Source organism: Ceratotherium simum, chromosome 7 (genome assembly GCF_057802395.1).
Source record: "Ceratotherium simum simum isolate JZ-2026a chromosome 7, ASM5780239v1, whole genome shotgun sequence".
Classification (NCBI taxonomy): Eukaryota; Metazoa; Chordata; class Mammalia; order Perissodactyla; family Rhinocerotidae; genus Ceratotherium; species Ceratotherium simum.
Genome location: NC_141906.1, coordinates 61,876,856 through 61,895,519, shown reverse-complemented (window position 1 = coordinate 61,895,519; position 18,664 = coordinate 61,876,856). Strand labels below are relative to the sequence as shown.

At 37.0% G+C, this 18,664-nt stretch overlaps 1 protein-coding gene across 1 annotated transcript in view; it reads left to right on the top strand.

The window, feature by feature from the left end:
• ARHGAP20 (Rho GTPase activating protein 20) overlaps positions 1-18,664 on the top strand; it is a 116,114-nt gene that overhangs the window by 14,105 nt on the left and 83,345 nt on the right. Inside the window, exon 2 of the mRNA XM_004427353.3 lies at positions 5,458-5,540. Coding sequence (XP_004427410.1) covers positions 5,458-5,540 — 83 coding nt within the window. The remainder of the gene's footprint in view (positions 1-5,457; positions 5,541-18,664) is intronic.

The window sequence follows — 18,664 nt, the reverse complement described above, 5'->3', positions numbered from 1 at the left end:
TATGAATATACCACATTTTGTTTATTCATTCATCAGTTGATGGACACTGGGGTTGTTTCCACTTTTGACTTATGAATAAGACTGCTGTGAACATTCATGTACATGATTTTGTGAAGACATGTGTTTTCATTTCTCTTGGGTATATACCTAAGAGGAATTGCAGGATCATATGGTAACTCTATGTTTAGCCATTTGCAGAATTTCTAAAGTGACAGCACCATTTTACATTCCCACCAGCAGTGTATAAGAGTCTGATTTATCCACATCCCCACCAACACTTATTATCTGTCTTTTTTATTCTAGCCATCCTGATGAGTATAAAGTGGTATTTCATGGTTTTGATTTGCATTTCCCTGATGGCTAATGATGTTGAGCGTCTTCTCATGTGTTTATCAGCCATTTGTATATCTTCTTTCGAGAACTGTGTATTCAGATTCTTTGCCCATTTTTAAATTGGCTTATTTGTCTTTATTGAATTGTAACAATTCTTCATATATTCTAGATACAAATCCCTTATCAGACATATGATTTGTAAAAATTTTCTCCCATTCTGTGGATTTTCTTTTCACTTTCTTAATAGTGTCCTTTGAAGCACAAAAGATTTTGATCTTGACACTGTCCAATTTATCTGTTTTTTTCTTTTGTGGCATGTGCTTTAGTATCATATCGGAGAAACCATTGCCTAATCCAGGGTCACAAATATTTCCACCTATGTTTTTTTCTAAAGTTTTTAAAGTTTTAGATCTTTGATCCATTTTGAGTTAATTTTTATATACAGTGTGAGATAGGAGTCCAAATTCATTCTTTTGCATGTGGATATCCAGTTGTCTCAGCACCATTTGTTGGCAAGTAGTTAACTTTTATCACAGACAAATGTATACCATGTAGCTCAAAGTGGTAAATGTCAAAACTATGTCAAAAGATGCATTTGCATACATCTTGCAGTATACAAGGACGACTCACCATCCAGTTCCATAGCAATGCTTATATTTCCTTAGTGACAGCGTTCCAGCAGAGCCCCTTTAAGGTTTGTTTGTTTGTTTATTTTTCTGTATGTGTGTTTTATTCACATAAAACCTTCATTTATTGAGTATATAGTTTGTGCCAGGCATCATACACGGCTTTGGGAATGCAAAGATAGGCCTGCTACAGAGTAGAGTTTCACTAAATAATTATTGAAGGATGGGAGAAAGTTTGGAAAGAAGATATAGTCCCTGCTCTCTAGAAAAGGGGCAGAAAGATAAATATTACATGAGATACTATAGGAGAGGCATAATATGTGAAGTAAGCTTGAAACACAGGGAATTGAATATAGAGTTAATCCAACTGATCAAAAAAGTATTGAAGTGGAAAACACCTTGCAGATTAGCTAGTAATGTTGCTACAGTTTTGTGTTATCGTTGAAATGTAAAAGAAAAATGAATTATAGGCATTTGGTTCTCATCTTTGATTATGACTTCTGTTCATTTACTCTTTGGCAGAATGGGTTTTTTGCCTCTAATACTGAATATAGCTGCAAAGGAGACAGCTTAGAAAATCAAAGATCTAATTTCTCTCTAGTGTTCATGTTATACTTCTCTAATAAGTGGTTGTTAGTAAAAAGACAGCAGTTTTTAAAATTTAATCACTGTTTATTCCCTTTTACAACTTCAAGCTCCTCCTCATCTTTCCCATTTGAGGGCGGAGGAGTAAATAAATGCTACTTCATGTTCGTTTTTTAGCTCATATAAAATTCTGGTTTAGTTTTCTGGCCCGCTTAAAACTAGGTAAATGATACAATATCAAGAAAATCATTCCTGAAAGATTAATGCAACTGATTTTTTGGCCTATGTGTAGCTTATCAATTTAGAGAAAATGACTACCTTTTTAAAAATATTCAGTTTCAGAATGGCATCCGATATTTCTCAGATCATCTAGATATTAGCATCAAGCACTTGGATATTCATCAAGCACTGTGGATTATGATTTTTAAGGTAGCAAAGAAAACATACACTGTTTTAAACCTACCTGCTGTTTCCTGTGATGCACAGAATCATAGTTTTCCCTGTCGCTGCACAACTGTGAAATTTGTTGGTGCTGGTATAAGCATAGCCTCAACCTGTCCTGACAAGTTTGTGCTGTTATACATTTGTAAAGGATCAATAGTCTCATTCTATTTCCACGTATTGTATTTCACACAGTTGTTATAAACAACAAGAAAATCCAGGTCTTTGTTGCCTGAGAACAGATTCTTACATAGATAAGTGAATTTGTTTTGAAGTCACCATTGGTCCTTTGTTTTGCTACACTTTTGAGCAAAAGAAGGAGATCTGTGTATTTTGAATGAATGAATACCTAAATCTGTTTATTAAGCCCCATTATATTGGCTACTTTAAGACCTTTTATTTTTTACAAGAGACATGAATCTTGTGAATCCTAAATGCCTGGTGTATGTAATGTTTATTTTCTTGCATATCCAGGAGAATCTTTGGTGGACACTTACCATGAGAATATCAGAAATAGAAGGGACCTAAGAGACTGTGTAGTCCAAATTTTCTCATTTTCTAGATAAGAAAATGGAGGCCCAAAGAAGTGACTGAACTGCCCTGGGTCGCCTATCTCATTTGTGGTACAGTCTCAGTACAAACACTAGGACCTCAAATAAAAATACTATTCTGCCTGTACTTTGCATTCTCTTGAATATGAGTCCACTAGATGAAGTGGATACGCTGTGCATTTAATTCATCATACCTCTGACAATTTTATAACTAAGAAGACACAGTCTAATTACTGTGTGTACAAATGGTCGTCTACATCAGGTCCCCATGAAAAACTCCTACTTGAAAAGCACCTTTACAGAAGAAAATTTGTCGCTCGTCTTTGATTATCCATTGTCACGTTTAACAACCGTCACTCTCAGAAAGATTTCCTTATATCATAAGGTTTCAAATTCTGGGTCCATGATTCCCTAAGGAATCCATGTTGTGTGGGTTTCTGAACCCCTTGAAATTATGTGCACAATTTAGTTCACAGCTCTTGTAGATTTCTCAAAGAATCACTACCCAAGGTCAACCTGAATTCTCAGTCTAAGGTTGAGCCTTGTTTCTTTTTGCCTTATTTTCCTTGGAAGACACTTACTATCCTCCATATTATAACTCTGCATTAATTTAGAGACTATTATTGTTTCCAAATGAAGAATTTTAGATCATTTTAACTTTTCTCATAGGCTCTTTCTTTTCTCCACATTTTAAATCATTTTTTTATTGATCTCATAATAGTTTATAACATTGTGAAATTTTAGTTGTACATTATTGTTTTTCAGTCACCATATAAACATTTTAAATCATTTTTATGTCTGTCTTTTGAACCCTTTCCAAATTCTTTGTAAACCTGAAAGCCAAGGAGCTCAGTGTTAGAAATCATATATTAATGAAGATCTAGTTTAGGAGCTTGGATCTGCTGACAATGGTGTCAGAGGGTTAGGGGCAGCAGAAGTAACACTGCTGAGATAGGCCCAGGAACGTGGCCCCTGCTAAGGTAGGCTAAGCAGACCCTCAAGGTCAAAACAGACAGAGAGTAAGGGGCCCAGGTAAAGCTTAAACGATTGGGCACATGTCAAATTTCAAAGCATAGTAAATAAATCCTGAATAAAGTCAGTCAGGATATGGGGTAGGAATCAAGCCCTGACCTGAAGGTGAAATAGAACCTTGCAGAAAATCTGCACATGAACAAACTGCCACCTTTTTTAGTAAAATCAGTCCAATCTTCCAGTTATTGAGACTCTTCACATGGGGATGGGCCGCTGGACCTTGCAATACAAACACTTATCTCCCAGACTTCCCTGCTCCCTGAGACCTCTGAGGTCACACTAGCCTCAGAATGTTAGATTCCTGAGAGTTACTTTCCCAAGAGGTGCGACTAATGGAAACAGTGGGACGGGGCTGACAAGCTGTAATATATAAAATAGGTTATCAAAATCACTGGGGTTGGGAGAGATTACAGACTTTTCTGGGAATCTGATGAAAACTGGGCTTTCTCTCTAGAAGGAAGGCACCAAATACATATCATGTAAAAAAACTTTTAGACAATTTAACCCACCCTGAAACTGATTCTTGGTTAATAATTCCTGACTGAGAAGTATGATATTCTATATTTCTTACCCATTTGTTCCCTATCCTTTATTAATGTTTTATATAATGGCTTCAGTTGCTGTCTGAGCTATGCCACGGAGATCTGGGCATATAGTTTCCACGTGTGAGCCAAAAGATTGATGGGTGGAGCAGCAACACTGAGACCATAGCACAGGTGACAACAATCATTGGGGAGAGATCCCTGGGGCATGGTGAATTTGGGGGATAAGAATTGTGCCAAAGAAGCCCACCATCCGCTTCTCACTGGATGATTCTTCTCTGTTCCTACGCTAGGATCTAGGTTTGATTTTACTAGCTAAGAAGCAGTTCTTTATGAATCATGTGATGAGCACTGACGCTGAGCCAGTTAGTTTTATGTGGTTCCTATTAGAGCAGCATCCAGTTCCCAAGCACGGCTGGCCTAGGCCTGCAGGCAGTGAGTGAGACCTCTGGCCAGGATAGAGTGAGAGGGTAGAGCAGAAAAATGGCTTTGTTGATACAGCCTGAACGTCACTCAAGGCTGTTTGTCACTATATTGTTAATTTTACTCATCCATAGCCAGTGGCAGGCCCTCTGACTCTGGCTACAGGTGTTAAATATAAAAGATTGCATTTAGAGAGTAATCATCTGGATAATTCAAATTAAATAAAACCTCATTTACCACAGATTTTAGGTCCTCTGAAACAGAGTACCTGAATTATCCAGTTAATCCTATATTTATATACCATTTAAAAAAGAAAAAGAAAGTTCTTATTTTTTTTTTAAGTTACAGCAAAAAAAAATCTGTTTGGAAGAAGGCATTCCCGAATGTGTAAATATTTAAATTTAAAGCTCTATTAAATGTGTAAGAATCTGGTCTGCATCTTTTGCTTTAATTGTTTTTTTCTTTTCCTCCCTTTACTAGATTTCTTCAGATCCTGTCTTTTCTTGAAGCCCAGTGTGGGGCCTACCCTGCCTATGAAATAGAGATAGTAGAAGCTACTCTGATGACATTTTGGAGTATACATGAGATAATCCAGTCCTGCCTTTAGCATAGGGCCTGGCACGTAATAAGCAATGTATCTGTCAGCTGCAACTGATGATAATGGTTATGATGATGCTTTTCCCAAATACTCTGGTCAACATTTAACCTCCTTATTCTCTGAGCATAAAAAGTACTTATTGCTTATACCACTTTTTGACACTTACTCTCCTAGTTTAGATGTTATTGTTTTATCTCCATAATGAGATTGCAAACTCCTTGGTAGGCAGGGATAGGCAACACAAAACCTGCTGAATTGGATCAAAAATCAGCCTTTACTTACTTTACAAGCCATGTGGTCTTCATTTTGATTTTTTTTCTCAACAGAAAATGAAAACACTAGCAGAAAGGAGGAGGAGTGCTCCGTCTCTTATCCTGGATAAAGCCCTACAAAAGCGGCCTAGTGCCAAGTAAGTGAAAAGCTTTCTATTACACATTTGGTATTGGTGTTTTTTTATGTGTGGAGTTGTTTCTTTGTTTCTTATCAGCACCAGAATTCTCTGTTTAACAATAGAAAATATGAGTTGTGGTCTGAGGTTATTTAATAAGGCCTATTCTTTATGTGAATCATAAAGCCTTTAGAGTGGTACCTGTAATCAGTTGGTTTAAAACTGATTCAAAACTGATATCTCACACCACGTAGTAGATACACATGCAAATTCCACATATTGCTAAAGTTTATTTATAGAAACAATTGGAAGTCAGAATACTAAAAGATGAGTAATTTTAACGACCATACATGTTTGGTTATGCACAAACCTTTGCTTATTTTTTTTATCTTAAGGTGATGCCTGTGCATCGGTTTAAGGCAAGTTTTTACTGATTTTAGATATGAAGAAAGATAACGAGATTAAGATTATTAAGAAATGGAATGTTGATTTCTTTTAGGCATTATTGGTTAAAATTAGTGAATTAATTAGTGAAATCTGAAGTGGAAAAACAGGCTAAATATCTATTGAAATGACCATTTCACCTGTTGAGTCTAAATACTATTTCAATGGACATTTTAAGAAAGTCTTTCATAAAGTGTAGAAATTGAGTGGCTAGTCAATCATTAATTTATTCACTAATTTTCAAATGGCATTTTAACTCAGAAGGGTTTTTATATTCAAACGAATCCTCTGATGCTTTTCCTCTAATCTGTGAATCCTTTTACATAAAGTGAAGTCCTTATCGCCTTTACTTAAAGTAAGAGTATGTCTGATATTTCTATGAATGATGTGCTCGTTTAACATAAAATCTATATGAAGGCAGGACATTGTTTTCAGTGACAAAAATAATTATATAGCTAAATCCCAATTAGTGAAACTTTCAAAATACTTACGTCCCTCTCTTTTTTTTTTTTTAAGATTTTATTTATTTTATTTTTTTCCCCCCCAAGCCCCAGTAGATGGTTGTATGTCATAGCTGCACATCCTTCTAGTTGCTGCTGTATGTGGGACTCGGCCTCAGGATGGATGGAGAAGTGGTGCCTTGATGCGCACCCGGGATCCGAACCCAGGCCACCAGCATTGCAGCGCGCACACTTAACCACCAAGCCACAGGGCCGGCCCCGTCCCTCTCTTCTTAGTACTCAACAAGTTCTCAGACTCAGGCAGCTCTCCAGCTGGCCCCTAAAAGACATGTTTTAGTCATTGGGTTGACCAGGAAATGTAAATTACTTTTAACAGATGCCTAATCAGAATTTAATTAGGAAGAATTTCTTCTGCTAAATAAATAATATATTAATACATTTCAGTGCCATATATAAATGACTTTTGGATTATTTTATTTGGATAAAAGAGAATGGTTATATCTTTACAGTTTGACCTTTATTACCTAGAAACTCAGGAGAAAGTATTTTTTAGTGGAGGTAGAGAGAGGAGGCAGAATTCTCAGTACATCTGTCTTTAATTCTACTATATATGTAAAAATAGCTTTATTGGGGCTGGCTCGGTGGCATAGTGGTTAAGTTCATTCTCTCTGCTTCAGCGGCCTGGGGTTCAAGGGTTTGGATCCCAGGCGTGAACCTACACGCTGCTCGTCAAGCTGTGCTGTGGCAGCATCCCATATACCAAGTAGAGGAAGATTGGCACAGGTATTAGCTCAGGGACCATCTTCTTCAAGCAGAAAAGAGGAAGATGGGCAACAGATATTAGCTCAGCACCAGTCTTGCTCACACAAAAAAATATAGCTTGATTATCTACTTTTTTTAAAACAGATAAACAGTTTTAGGTAAAATTTCTTGTTGGAAGCTTCTGGGATGGATGTGTGCTAGGCTTTTCAATTAAAAGTAGCCCTTATATCGGAGAAGCAGGGATCAATAGTGACCCACCTACCCCCTAATCCAGGGCAAGGATCTATAACAGTATACATGTAGATACCGAAAGTTTATATAGACCAGTGGTTCTCAGCAAGATAGTACTGACCTCTAGGGGGCATTTTAGAATTTTGTGGAGCATTTGCGTTTGTCTCAGTGGTTTAGTGGGCAGTGGCCAGAGATGCTAGACATCATGTAATGCAACGGGCATGCTACATAACAAAGAATTGTGTGGTTTCTGCACAGTTTTTGAATGTCCAATGTATGGCATTATTTGTGAAGGGGGAAAAAAAACACTGTATATAATTATCTATGCCTGTAACCTAACTCTATTTTATATATAAATTTTTTTCCAGAAATGCAGCTACTTTGTGTATCAAGAGATAATTGTACTTTGTATTGTTTGGAACTATTTCAGAAAATCATTTGGCTTTACTTCATTTTCCTGTACTTGTTGCTTGGAATGGTTTCTTACCATCCTCCTTCACTTGAATTTAAATATGTTAATTATAAGTAGATATAAGCATCCAACTAATTCGTTGTCTTTTGGTCTAGTCATGCCTGAGCATATACATATTGAAATACATAATTTATTTATTTCATTTTCCTTTATATTACTTTTAGGGTATTTTATTGACAGTTTTGAAAATCTGTTAAATATCTGAATTTTATTTTAGGATAGAAAAAGAGGAATTGAAGTAAATGAATATGCATAGACTTTTATGTAACAAAGGGGCATTGGGTCTGATAGGATTGAAGACAACTGATGTAGATGAAGTGTCAGGTTAGGGAAGATGCTCACACTTACCTGACTTACTGGGATTGTTTTGAGTTAGAAAACTAATATGATAGTACTCAACCATGTCCCTTCTCAATTCTGCCTCCCCATCACCTCTGCAATAATTGGTGCTTACATTAGAGCCAGTTCCCCAAATTCCTGCCTCAGAAATAGTGACATATAGGTTTTATGTCAAAATAACCACAGCAAAAGTTTATTTAAGTTTAAATTGTATATGTTTTAATGTCAGTTTATTTCCTATGAGTTTCTCTAGATCAGGACTCTGAGTGTATAGTACTGGGGAAACAGGACCTTCATCTATCTTACAGAAATAATACTTTTATTCTGTGTAGTGTTGGGTGGTTAATATGTACCCCAAAAAAAAGCTATTGGGTGTTGAATGTGTACAGAATATTTGTAAGTAATGTCATCTCAGGATTGGAAAGAACCGAAAGGTCATTTAGTCTGGTGGTTTCCAAGCCTTTCTAAGTCAGTATTCTCCGGTGGGATCCAGGCATCTGCGTTTTTTGAAAAACTCTTCATTTTTGATTGTGATACACTCTTGGTGGAAAACCACTATGGCAATGAAAAATAACAATTTTAAAAAACGAATAATGAAACAGAATTTTAAGAAAGTACAGGGCCGGCCCCGTGGCTTAGCGGTTAAGTGCACGCGCTGCGCTACTGGTGGCCCGGGGTTCGGATCCCGGGTGTGCACCAACACACCGCTTCTCCGGCCATGCTGAGGCCGTGTCCCACATACAGCAACTAGAAGGATGTGCAACTATGACATACAACTATCTACTGGGGCTTTGGGGGGAAAAAAAAGGAGGAGAATTGGCAATAGATGTTAGCTCAGAGCCGGTCTTCCTCAGCAAAAAGAGGAGGATTAGCACGGATGTTAGCTCAGGGCTGATCTTCCTCACAAAAAAAAAAAAAAAAGTACAGAATTATAGTACGTATTTCTTATAAAACAAACAATGTGGACGTTATAAAACAAAAAGTCCCCACTTCATCCCCAGGGGTAACCACTATTAATCATTTGTATGTTCTTCTAAACCTTTGTCTATGCAAATGTGATTAGAATTTTTATTTGCTTTCCCTACTGTTTAAATTCCTACTTTAACATTGATGTGTTAGTTCTTTCCATTTTCAAGTCTTGCACATTTTTTAAAAATTGGAGATCAAATCCTATTATAAAACCATTCAAGACAGTCTTTGAATTTTGTCCATCTTTATATAATGTATGTTCCTGAAAGGTTATATAAATCAAATTTTTATTAATTATTAATGAACTTGCTATTTAAAGAAATCCTGTAGTGAATTGTTTTATAAAGTGAATCACTTCTTTTTCCAAACTTGTTAAAAATAACTCAAATTTTCATAATTAGAATTGTGCTTTTCTATCACTTACACCCAGGAAGCATGAAAAGTTCTAAAGTCCAAGCTGATAGCACACCTGTTTCAAGTAGAACTTTATACAGCAAAATTCTAGTACCTAAAAAGAATCTTTACTATCTCTTTAAATGTAATATCATGAGAACTAACCTGTAAAAGATTCGTGTACAGTGTGGGTGGAGACAGCAAAGAAATAGAGTGTTTTATTTATTAGCATTGCGTATTTCTTGAATTAAATACAGAATCACTATAGCATTTCATATTTCTTGAATTACACTGATAGTTGATTTTGGCTTTGCAGTAGAACCTTACTATTTCTACTGTTGTCCCCTAGTTAAGGTGTTACTTAGTAATTAATGACTTGTAGATGATGAAGCTTCTGTCCAAAGTTTAGCAAACATCCATTGGAAAGTTCAAAGAATCCTTTCATTTAACAGCTGTTGCTGAATTTTTACTGAATTTAATGAACAAGAGCTAGGTTTAAGAGAGGAGGAAAGAGCTGGGTTAACTGGTGAGTTAACTAGGTTTATGTGTTGTTAAACATAGTTTTATCTCCAATGTTCTTTTACCAGCCCATAGAGTACGTGAGGAGAGGCAGTTTAGAGAGTTTAATATTTTTTTGTGTGTGGACACCATTCAGATCAGCTGGAGGTGATTTCTCTAAGTAATTATATTATGGCTGCACTCTGCTGTTCTTACTCAAGCACAATAGTGTTCAGTTCTGTGTTTAAGGATGACCTCATATCATGTAATAGTCATCCTCCTGGTAAGAATCTGGTCACCTATTTTATTTTATTTACTTATTTATTTTTTGTGAGGAAGATCAGCCCTGAGCTAACATCCATGCCCATCTTCCTCCACTTTATATGGGACGCTGCCACAGCATGGTCTGACAAGCTTTGCGTCGGTGTGTGCCCAGGATCCCAACCCGGGGCGCCAGCAGCGGAGCGCGCACACTTAACTGCTAAGCCACGGGGCGGCCCCTGGTCACCTGTTTTAGAGGGCTTAGTTTCCTTAAAAGTAAAATGAGAGTGTTGAACTTATTATCTGTTAAAACCTTTCTACTAGTTCTAGGGCTATATAATTATGATTTGTTGAAATTCAACAAATAAAAAGACTTTACTGCACATATTCTGAATTCTAATCATTCTTAATTGCTTGCAGTTTCCTATACACTGTACTCTCTAGCACTGGCTCAATTGTCACTTCCTTCAGGAACTCCTCTAACCCTCTAACATTCATGTTCCTATAGCACCTTGTGTATCTTTCAGTCCAACACTCATCCCACTGCACTGGCATCACTGTTTATGTCAAACATGACACCCTTTAATGTCCCTGCCATTTATTAATAAAATAATGCCTTGTACCTACCTGGTGTTCAATTATTATTTGTTGGATGACTTAGTGAATGAGCAAGTGACTCCATTTCCCAACCAAAATAGGAATTCAATAAGTTAGCACGGTACTTTCTGACTTTCCTGCCCTTCTTTAAGTAGCCAATACATAAAAGACTTTCCTTGTTCGTTGGTGTTATTTGTGAATTTCTGGCTAGGGAAAAAGGGAGATTCCTTTTAACAAAATGACTCTGAGTTATTGTTAGGAAGTTATTTCATGCAGCAAAATACCACAAGAATTCATGTATGTGGTCTAGAAATACCACATATATTGGCATTCTTGTGGTATTTCTTCATTGTTTACTTAGGGATAAATTCAAGTCATGCAAACTTTCCTTCTGGGAATTTTATTTACTTGTTTTGATATGGTATTCAGCCCACCTTGTAGAAGTTACACAAAAATATACACAGATTGTTTTGTTACAATCTATTAGCCTCTTTAAGTTGTTATTCACCTGTCTGTCTCCGTCCTCACCTCCAAATTAACGTATTATGTGTACGCTGTTTGCAAGACTTTGTGCTGGGTACTTTATATATATTACCTTGTAAATCTCTGCTTACTGCTCTTAAGAGGAGAGAAAGGCAATGCTAGGGAAGCATTGTGGTACGGCAGAAAGCACTTGGTCTGTGGCCGAATTCAAATGCTGGCTCTCCATCCTGATTTCCTGTTTGACCTTGGATAAATTACCTAATCTCTGAGTCTCAGTGTTTTCCTCTGTAAAATATGAATCTAATGCTTGTGTCATAGAATATAAAATGTGAAAATGCTTAGAAGATTGACTTAGTTATTATTGGTTGCCTCTTTCTTTCCCTTAGATATATTTCATTTTCAAGCTTTAAACCTCCTGACTCATCCAGCAGTCAACTTTGTTAATGCAAAGCACCTACTTTATCATTGCAGCATAGAAGCAAATCATTGAGCCTGGCTCATTATATGGTGGAATGGAGTCAGAGGCTTGCCCTAGGTCACACAGTTGATTATAGCATCAGAGATGGGACTAGAAACCCAGGTCTCTGGCCTTGATAGAATAGCCTTGGCATTACACAAACAAAAGGAGTATGATATTGTGTCTAATATCCAGCATAGATTCTGGAGCCAAATTGCCAGGTTTGATTCCTGATACTGCCCCTTATGAGCTGTATGATCTTGGATAAGTCTTTAAACCAGGGATAATAACAAAACCTACCTCATTAGGTTGTAAGGAAGACTAAATGGGTCTTATATGTAAAGTTCTTAACGTAGTCTCTAGCACATAATCAGTGCTATATGTGTGAAGGCTATTTATTTATTATTACCGCTAGTAGTAGCAGTAGTAACAACAGAAATAGAAATACATGTTATCCTGGTGGAGAGACTCTTTGAGGACCATAGCAGATAGGAAATAAAAAAGATGAAAGATGCAGTCTAGAATCCAACTACATTCTAATATTAAATTCATTAAATTCATTTTAGCAAAACAATTATATTTCTAGGTCTGGCCTGAAGCAAGATTAGCTCAGAACATTTTGAATTTATTCTTGGTAGACCCTGACAATTCTTGCAGTCCCCCTAGACAGAAGTTCGAAGTATGCGTAGAATGATTCTGGGAAATAAAGGCTTGAGACATGGAGGATTGACCTGGTTTGCTCGGCCACTTGAGATGAAGAGGTTCTAGGAGATTCATATATGCCAAAGCTATGAATCAAGGTTAGACACATATAGTATTGGCTGGTTTGGGGTAAGGATGCGAGGGAGAGAGGGCCAAATCAGGCGGCTTTGGAGAACTAGGAAAGCAGCTGTTTGCTGACTGGCTTCTACTTCCTTTTGGTCAGTTCACTCCTGTTATGCATGACCACACACACACACACACACACACACACACACACACACACACACACACACACACACACACACACACACACTCATGCTAACATTGTCCTACTCAAACTGTCTGCCATTGTGTTCTACAAATTCCTCATCATTCCATTTCTTTTTTTCTCTATGTTAGCATCATAATTTAATATCAGTCTAAAGTGGCTGATAACTTACTACACTTTCAAATGCAAAGAGTACATTTATATCCTGGAGTAGTTTGCTAAGGGTTGTGGTCAAAGGCACATTCATAACAGAATGAAAAACCACCTCTACCTATGATAATTTGGTGTGAACTTTCCAGATGTGGTAATTGGAATGAACTGAGTGACCTCATAAAGACCACTCTCATGCTGTGATGCTAAGATAGTTGTGGTAACAGTCTGATAAAATTTAAAGGAAAAGTCAATTTGAAAGAGAAGTTACTAGACTTTCATTTGGAATTCTCTAAACCTTCTGTACCTAGGTACATACAGTTTCTTGGTATAAGACTTTTAAATAAAATTTTGAATTTTAGAGGAATTTTAAAAAAATCTTTAAAACATTTTCAAAATCACAATAAACGTTACTGACATGTTATTTTAGAAAAAAAAAAAAAACCTGTGCCAAACACTCTTCATTGTGCTACCTTGCATTACATGCCAGTGGGCTCTCCATAAGGCCTATTCCTACAGTTTTGGACAGTGTGTTCTGAGGTTTTAATTGAGAGGCTCATGGATGATTCAAAGTATGTGATGAGAAAAACACAAAGTAGAAATTTAATACATGAAGATTGCTAGCAGTCTGCAAATTGCCTTCTTTCCTTGCGAGGAACATTTTCCCAAGTTGTAAAATTCAGATGTAAAGGAAAGAGACAGCAATTGCTTTATAAGGTGGCAAAGTTGGCAAATTTTTACCAAAATGGAATTAGTTGCTTTGTTAAGGAAAAGTCTTCCCAGGCCCACATATCACTTTATTCTTTTCAGCCTACTTTTCATATTCTCTAAAAATGATCAAATACATCTGTTCCGGTTGTCCTTTTTTCCTACATAAGATCCTGGGAGGAAATCTTTAGATTATATTAAGTCTCTCCACATTCTAGTGGGCTTTGACAGGGTCAAAATAATTTATTTTTGCACTTGCAGAACAGTATATCCATTTAATTTCCTCGTTCCAACTATAGCCTAATTTGCTAATTGCTAATTGATTCAATTTTATCTTTAATTTTGGCACTCACTAGTGAATGTGTATTCATCCTTCATCACCCCTCTCCACAGGGTTAGCACGCTGTCCTAAGACATCTTGACTATGTTGGGTTAGATACTCCCTTCCCCTGTACAGCTTGAAAGCTAGGATTGCTCAGAGGAGCTTTGGAATTTCATGATTGACTTTCCTTCAGAACCCTGAGAAAAGGACATATGAAGGAAGAAGAAGAAGAATTGTTACTGTTATTAAGAACCTTCATATTATGGTGGTTAAGCAAGTACGGACTCCAGGGGGCCGGCCCAGTGACGTACCAGTTAAGTTCGCAAGCTCAGCTTTGGTGGCCCCGGGCGTCACAGGTTCGGATCCCGGGTGCGGACCAACGCACCGCTTATCAAGTCATGCTGTGGCAGCGTCCAGTATAAAGTAGAGGAAGATGGGCATGGATGTTAGCCCAGGGCCAATCTTCCTCAGCAAAAAGAGGAGGATTGCCAACGGATGTTAGCTCAGGGCTAATCTTCCTCACAAAAAAAAGAAAGAAAGTACAGCCTCAGGAGCCAATCTACCTGGGTTTGAATCTGGCCCTTCTTCTTACCAGGCATGAGAACTTGGGCAAGTTCCTTAACCTCTTCAGGCTTCGCTTTCCTCATCTGTAAAATGAGGATAACCTCATAGGAGATTGAAAGAGTTAATAGTATGATGTATCTGGCACATTGTAAGTTATTTAAGCTTTCGTTAAATAAAATCATTAAAAATAATCTTTGTGCTGCCCTGTCACGTGATGTCTAATTTTCTTAGTGTTTCAGGTTTAAGTCTTGTCTTCTCAACTTGACTATCTGCTTTTTGAGTGAAGGGATGTGTTTTCTACTCTTCAAATCTACGTGTTCAGTGTTGGGTATAGAACAGATATTCTATAAATATTAGCTGAGCTGAATGAGTGATTCTTTTCTTCCCCTGGCCAAGTAGGTCAACTCTCAGTTGGAGTAGAAAGAGGGGGAAGAGTCCACTGCTGCCTGAGAAAGTTACACAGCCAGTGTCGGGAAACCACACAGAGAAATGTAAATTCTGGAGTGACCAGCTGTTTAATGTATATTGATTTAATGCTTATGAGTTTAACACGTCATCTGTATTATGAGTCACTGCCATTGGTTCTCTGATGCATAGCTCCTGGTGTAATGAGAAGACACAGAAAATGGATTCTCCTCCCTGCTCTATCACTGAATGACCCTGATAGAGTCATCTAGCCTTTCTGCAACTAGGACTCTTTCCCCAACTGTCAATGGTAGGGAGGAGGTGGAGAGTGAAATTGACAAAATCCTTTATGTGCTTCCTCCACCAGCCCCAACTCTACAGTTTTGTGTTTCTTTATGCTAACTGTAACTCTGTCACAGGGAGAATGGAAAATGGTATGAACAGTCCTAGCAAACTCTTTTATCACAACTCTTAAAACATCTCCAAGAGTGTGTCACACTACTGAGGAATAAGTACCCCCTTTATCGCCTTGCAGTGGAGAGGTCAAGCATTTGCTTATGTGGGATCTTTGGTCTATTTATTGTCATAATGTCACTTTGGTAGCCAGCCTCCATAATGGCCCCAATGGTTCCTACCTCCTGGTATTCACACCCTTGTCTAATCCCCTCCCACACTGTATCAGAATTGATCTGTGTAATCAATAGGCTATGGCAAAAATGTCACTTCCGAGATTAGGTTATGAAAGACTGAGTTTCTTTCTCACTTGCTCTCACACTCTCTTTGTGTGTCTGATCACTTGCTCTGGAGGAAGCCATGTCCTGAGCAGCTCTTTGGAGAGACTTGTAAGGGAAGGAACTGAAGCCTTCAACCAAAAGCCACATGAGTGAGCTTGGAAGTGGATCTTCCAACCCTACTCAAGTCTTCAGAGATTGTAGCCCCAGCTTGCCTATAACCTCTTAAGAGACCTAAGTCAGACCCTCCCAGCTAAGCCATTCCCTGGTTCCTGACCCTTAGAAACTGTGTGAGGAAATAAATGTTTGTTGTTTTAAGCTACTGTGTTTTGGGGTAATTAGTTATGCAGCAGTAGATAACCAATACAGTCATCTTCAAGTTATGAAACTAGCTTTCTAGAATGTTTCTCCTGTGTACCTTTGATGTATTCTTACAGCTAGAGGTGGAAAGATGGAAACAGATACTGTTCCCATTTATAAGTGAAAATGCTCATTCCTCAGATCATTTAATTTGTTGGAAAAGGGGCCAGATGACATTCATTCTTTCTTTCTTTAAGCTTTATTGAGATACAGTTCATACCATATAATTCACCCATTTAAAATATACAATTCAGTAGTTTTCAGTATATTCACAGAGTTGTGCTGCCATCACCACAATCTTAAAGCATTTTCATCCCCTCCTAAAAGAAACCCTGTAGCCATTAGCTGTCATTCCTCATTCTCTCTCATGTCCTTTCTTCCCCTATCTCAAGCTCTAAGCAGCCACGGATCTCTTTTCTGTCTCTATAGCTTTGCCTCTTCTGGACATTTCATATAAATGCAGTCATGCACTATGTGGTCTTTTGTGACTGGCTTCTTTCACTTAGCATGTTTTCAAGGTTCATCCATGTTGTAGCTTGTATCGATACTTTATTACTTTTAATTGTCAAATAATATTCCATTATATGGATAGATATACCACATTTTGTTTATTCGCTCATCATTGATGGTCATTTGGGTTATTTCCACCTTTTAACTATTAAGAGTAATGTTGCTGTGAACATTCATGTACAAGTTTTTGGGTGGATATATGTTTCATTTCTCTGGAATATATACCTAGGAGTGGAGTTGTCAGGTCGTATGATAACTCTATGTTTAGCTTTTTGAGGAACTGCTAAACTATTTTCCAAGGCATCTGCACCATTCCACATTCCCACCAGCAGTATCTGAGGGTTCTAATTTCTTCACATCCTTACCAACCCTTGTTATTTTCCATCTTTTTGACTATAGCCATCTTAATGAGTGTGTAGAGATGGCTCTTCATGGTTTTCATTTGCATTTCCCTTATGATGTTGAGCATCTTTTCATATGTTTGTTTGCCATTTGTGTATCTTTTTTCAGAATATTCTGTTTGAAACTTAGAACATTTTTAGTTGGGTTATTTGTCTTTCTATTTGGGTATTCTATTCCTTCTTGAGTCAATTTTGGTAATCTGTTTATTTCAAGGAATGTGTCCATTTTACCCCAGGTCCGTTAAGTTGGTGGTCAATTTAATTGCCACAAAGTTATGCATAATATTCTTTTATTATGTTTTTAATGTCTGTAAGAACTGTAATGATATTCCTTCTTTCATTCTTGATATTAGTAATTTCCAAATTCTTTTTTTTTAAGATCAGTCTAGCTAGAGGTACATCAATTTTATGTTTCTTTTCAAAGAACCAGCTTTTGATTTTGTTGCATTTCTTTATTGTGTGTTCACTTTCTAATTCATTTATTTTTTTTAAGATTTATTGGAGTATAATTATGTACAATAAAGTACCCATAGTCGAAGTGTGCAGTTTAAGTTTTGACATATTATGCACCCATGAAACCATCACTACAATCAAGATAATGAACATTTCCATAACCTACAAAAGTTACCACTTGTGCCTTTGTAATCTATTTTTTCCTGCTCCCCTACCAGCCTGTCCTCAGGCAATCAATGACCTACTTAATGTCACTATAGGTCAGTTTGCATTTCTGAGAATTTTATATAAATACCATGTTACTTTTTATTTCTGAGTAGCATTGCACTGTGTGAGTATACAATTTGTTTACTCTTTTCACCTGCTGGTAGGGACTTTTCCAGTTTTGTGATTAAAAGTAAAGGTGCTTTGCACATTTATGTACAAGTATTTGTGTGTGCTTTTATTTCCTTTTTATTTCTCCATTAAGTACCAAGAAGTAGAATGGCTGGGTTGTATGGCAGATGTATTAAGAAACTGCCAAATTGTTTTCCAAAGAGGTTATACCATTTTATATTCCCACTAGCAGTGTGTGAAAGTTCCTATTGCTCCACATCTTCACCAACATTTAGTATCGTCAGTTTTTTAAAATTTTAGCCACTCTTATATGTGTACCATATCTTTTTGTGGTTTTCATTTGTATTTCTTTGATTACTGATGAAGTTATGCGTTTTTTCGTGGGCTTGTTTGGCATCCATATATCATCTTTGGTAAAGTATCAATTCAAATCTCCTATTCGTTTTTTATTGGGTTGTTTGTCTCATTGTCGAGTTTTAAGTATTCTTTATAAATTACAGATTTGTGCTGCCGAGTATGGCAGTCACTAACCAAAGGCAATTTAAATGAATTAAAATTAAATACTATAAATTCAGTTCCCTAGCCACACTAGCCGCATTTCAGGTGCTCATTTAGTCACATATGAATAGTGAATATCTGTTGGACAGTGCAGATATAAAATATTTCCTTAATCTCAGAAAATTCTGTTTGCAGAGCAGTTCTAGATATAAGTCCCTTGTTGAGCATATGTTTTGTGAATATTTTCTCCTACTATGTAGCTTCCCTCTTCATTCTAATAACAATGTATTTTAAAGAGCCAAGTTTCAAATTTTGATGAAATTTATCATTTTTTTCTTTTACATTTTTGTGCATTCTGTGTTCTATTAAA